This window comes from Cynara cardunculus (assembly GCF_001531365.2).
Source record: "Cynara cardunculus var. scolymus isolate 2C chromosome LG 9, CcrdV1, whole genome shotgun sequence".
Lineage (NCBI taxonomy): Eukaryota > Viridiplantae > Streptophyta > Magnoliopsida > Asterales > Asteraceae > Cynara > Cynara cardunculus.
In genome coordinates, this window is record NC_037536.1 from 16,663,783 (window position 1) to 16,668,505 (window position 4,723).

The window sequence follows — 4,723 nt, forward strand, 5'->3', positions numbered from 1 at the left end:
TAACCTAACTTTGTTGAGTTCGAGCTCAACTCAACTCAACTCAACTCAACTCGTTTTGCTCTGTTAACCACCAAATGTCAAGAAAATAAGTACCTCCGTACCAATACCACTAAACCATTCAAAATGGTCAATTAGATTAGGCCGCAAGTTTTGCACCCATATTCATTTATACCAAATATTATGAAGAAAAAAGCAGAATACTGATTTTTTATATTTGTTTGATAATCAAATTACAAACTCTTGATACTATCTCATTGTAAATGTAAACACTCGAACTTTAAATTAAAAAAAAAAAAGCAAAATAGCTATGTACTATTTTAGATTAAAAAAAAGAAGTAACTTTTATTTTTCATCCCTATGGTTTGTTAAAAATTGCTAGTTTATCAGACGTGCTTTTAAAAGTATGATTGTTATCCTTATGGTTTACAATTTATCATTGTTTTCGTTTTTATGGTTTACAATCAGGGACGTTCCAATCTTTTTAGAGGCCTTGTTACATCCAGAACTTTTTGATGACATTGCATAAGAGATAACAACAATATATATATGTTAAGCACAAAAGGACGCTAATTTTAAACGATCAAGCATCTGAACTAACTTAAACCATTAATAATTTGAATCTAAACCTAAGCAATTAACAATTTGAATCTAAACAATTTGGGCTAAAACTTTACATAGATTGATGAAAATCACTAAACATATGCAAAATTGAACCCCAAAATTTTGGAGACTCTGTTTAAAATCTCATATTTAACATGTTAAGGAACAACTTTGTTTACAACTTATTATTGTTTTCTTCATGTGGTTTATAATTTTTTGTTGTTTTCGTCCCTCATACTTAAGGTAGGACTTCTGATTAACCTTTGGGACAAAAAAAAAAAAAAACAATGGTTATGAACCATAAGGACGAAAACAGTAAATTGAAAACCACAAGGGACTAAAACTGTAATTTACTCTAAATGAAGTATATGGGGTTGAAGTGAGTATATGAATAGTTGGAGGGTGTTGTTTGTTAATGCTTGAATTAATCCATTAAAAAAATGAAGTAAAACGTACGAAGGAGAAAAAAAGGGGGAAAAGAAGGAAATTAAATATGGGCTATAAAATAAGATGATTCTGTCTCACACTCTCTATATATATACACATACATATACATATATATGGAGAGGTGTTTCTGTTATATTTCCTCCCGATTTCCTCTGGTTTCTGTAACGCCTTAAGAGTTAGATTACTGATTTCAGTTTTCGCAGAGATGACGGAGGTTTTGGAAGGAGATGAGACTGTGACGTTGAAAGTATTGAAGCAGAAAATGCATGATTTCGCTCAGGAGCGAGATTGGGAACGACATCATAGCCCTAGAAATCTGCTATTGGCACTGGTAATTCTACACTTGTACCTCTCCTTCTTTCTCTCTATATGTTTTTCGTTGCTCTCCGTTGTCAGTTTGTGAATGTGTGTAAGTGTGTAATATTTTGAGTCGTGTATATAGATTCTCCGGCGACTGTGTTAAACCGTACATGATTATGCTGTTTTCCGACGATCATCCTTTGAACAATATTTGATTATCGATGTGTGATCATCATGTAGATCTCTCACATATCACAAATTTTAGTCGATTTTTCCGTTTTATCTGGAAACATATGGAGTATTTTCAAATTTTGATGCATCAATTTCAATCAATACATCGAGTAAATTCATGTTTTCAACTTACACAGATTTAACACTTGTTACTTTAATTTCTCTAAAAAATGTTATGGCATCCTGAAGAATTACAGTCATTTTGGATTTTCGTTTTTCGATTTCTTTTGTATTCTGTTACTATCTAGTTGACGTTTTAAAGAAGATTCAGATTTGAAGTGAAAGCTCATATGTTAGAATATGATCCATAAGATTGATTTAAATATTCGGAAAATAACATAGAATCAAAATTTACTTATTTTATGTCGATTTCATTGCAAAAGATCTACTTATAAATTATAATTATTTTAGTTCATATTATGCATGTTTGTTGTTTTATTTTAACTTTAAACATTGAATTGACATTATTTGGATTATTTATCTAGTTGATTATTATTAATCACATCATAATTTACTATAATATGTACAATATTGTTATATTAAAACAAGTTAATGCTTCAACATGTTATATTATTAATAATTACTTAAATGTTTAAAACTTTACATCTTATGTATAAAAATGGAAGTTCTGAAAATACGTTACCCGAAATAGGAACCAAGTTAAATACGTTACTTTTTTATTCAATTTCCCAAAATTTTCATATTGTTTTTGTTGTGAAAGTTGTATGTTTTTTGTACCTTTATAAGATTTTGGTGTAAAGTTGCAATATTGTTTTATGGTCTTATGAATTTTATAAAAATAAACTGATTTTAAAGTGGACTCAACATTTGACATGTAATGTGATTATTAATTGTGTAGGCAAATTTTTGTTAAAATGATTACAGTTTTATATAATATATCAAGTTTGTTTGATATATAATTAAATAAGAATTTGATATTAATTAAAAATTTAGAATAATCATTAAAAAAGTATTTAATAGATTACTAAAAGAGAAACGAGGGGTTGGTTGATTGACTTGCTTTATATACTCTTTCATGGTTAAACAGAAAGCAATTTCATATGATTAAATAGAAAGCACTAAATAACCCGTCTTTTAAGTTATGATGAAAATAAGGGTTAATACGAAAAGCGTAAGAAGAAATCTTTTATCATTTGACGTATATCAGGATGAGATGTACCGAGTGAGTTTGAAATTAAAAGTAATCAACAGTACAAATCATCTCTTACGCTTCTCATCTTAATTATCTTTATCACACGATTCTTGTCATACAATAATTAGAATAAAATATTACACCTACTCTCTTGGAGATGGGTGTGGTCCAAAACTATTTGAGATTGGATAACAATTTCCGACCTGTTAAATCGAATAAGGACATATTTGCTTTCATGGCTTGGACGGTGGTCCGTTCTACTAAAGACATATTTGATTTGATAAAATAAATATGGCACAAATTATTGATTTTATAAATTATTAATTTGTTACACGTGATAAATTAGTATAGATTTTTAATTTCAAAGTTCAGCATAAACTTACTCAACTTATAGAGCATCTACAATTTGCTTATTTCTAGAGGTTCTTGGTAACTATACATGTTTTCTCAAAGGTTTTTTTTATATCTAGTCATTTTCAAATTTATAAAATTTTATAAAAGTTTTATATTTAATTAGTTTTATTTAGGGAAAATTGCATCAAAATGGAACCAACTTTCATCTGATTCCTATTTTGGGGAACCAACTTTCAAAATCGTCATTTTGAGGAACCAACTTGCACCTGATTCCTATTTTGGGGAACCAACTTTCAAAATCGTCATTTTGAGGAACCAACTTGTACTTGATTCTTATTTTAGGGAACCAATTTGTAAAATAATTATAGAAAAATAACCAAAATTCGTTTTTTTTTTCAAAAATTAATGCAATAAAATCTATTTTTAATTTCAAATCTTGTTTTTTTAATTCAGATATCAAATTTAAGATTTTTAAATAAAATCAAAATTACCACAATAAAAATTGTTTTTTACTAATGCAATAAAAAAATCAATTTAATAGAAAAAAATTAATTAATGCAATAAAAATAAATATTAAATATCGCATTCAAAATTTTTATATCTAACCAATCTGTATCAATATTAAAGTTTAAATCAAATTTGGCAAATCAAACCAAAAGTTTGATAAAGACCCTTAAATTACTTGTTACATGTTTAACAGATCAATCAGACTCTTAAATAAACAAAAAGTTTGATAGAGACCCCTAAATGACGATTTTAAAAGTTGGTTCCCCAAAATAAGAATAAGGTGAAAGTTGGTTTAATTTTGGTGTAATTTTCTTTTTTATTTATTAATATATTTAAACGGGTCTAAATTTATAAGATTTAGATATAGTTTGAGGAATGGCATGATTCCAGATAGGGGTTTAATAGAGTGAGTGTTGGGTATTGATAGGTGGGAGAAGTTGGGGAATTGTCAGAGATATTTCAATGGAAAGGGGAGGTGGCAAAGGGACTACCAGATTGGAAAGAAGAAGAGAAAGTGCACCTGGGTGAAGAGCTATCCGACGTCTTGCTTTATCTTGTTCGTCTCTCTGACATCTGCGGCATCGATTTGGGTCAAGCTGCTCTCCGTAAGATCCGTCTTAACGCCATCAAGTACCCCATCCCCGATCCCACTCCCACTCCCAAACCCTAAAATTAATATTATTATATAAGAGTAGGGTTATTTGCATTTGCATTAAAAATGTGATAAATAGGTGTTTAATGTTGATGTTGGTAGGGAAGATATATATAGATAAGGATGCGTTTCTATATTGTAAGGCTGACCTTACGTACTATTACCACTATTGGTAGGTAGGTGCTACCTTCTCTTACTGGCTTGGGAGATTTTTGTTACCTTATCTATCTTTTTGAGACATACCATTCCCACTATCTTATCACATAAATAATATATAAAGGGAGAGAGCGTGCATGCAAAATATCGTGTGAGAAAGGAATGTACACTAAGAAATCTAAGAAGATATTTGAACACTTTTCATTTTTAATCTCATGTCCATCAATGAATTTCGATTTAGAAGAGAATTGATCTAATGTATCTCATTCTAATGTGCATCTGAGGGTGGAGAACTTTTTTTACGCTTCTCCCATTTACTTTAT

At 29.3% G+C, this 4,723-nt stretch overlaps 1 protein-coding gene across 1 annotated transcript; it reads left to right on the forward strand.

Moving 5' to 3' along the window:
• The first annotated feature begins 1,140 nt into the window (after positions 1-1,140).
• LOC112518441 (dCTP pyrophosphatase 1) lies at positions 1,141-4,480 on the forward strand. The gene is made up of 2 exons (XM_025126132.1): positions 1,141-1,378; positions 4,020-4,480. Exons 1-2 carry the CDS (start codon positions 1,253-1,255, stop codon positions 4,260-4,262), a joined length of 369 nt encoding a protein of 122 aa, XP_024981900.1. The 5' UTR covers positions 1,141-1,252; the 3' UTR covers positions 4,263-4,480.
• Positions 4,481-4,723: the final 243 nt, after the last annotated feature.

Excerpts from the sequence above, each read along its gene's own strand:
- LOC112518441 (XM_025126132.1), top strand. The coding sequence starts at position 1,253 with ATGACGGAGGTTTTGGAAGGAGATGAGACTGTGACGTTGAAAGTATTG. Across the intron at positions 1,379-4,019 it reads GAAATCTGCTATTGGCACTG|GTGGGAGAAGTTGGGGAATT; the intron begins GTAATTCTACAC and ends GGGTATTGATAG.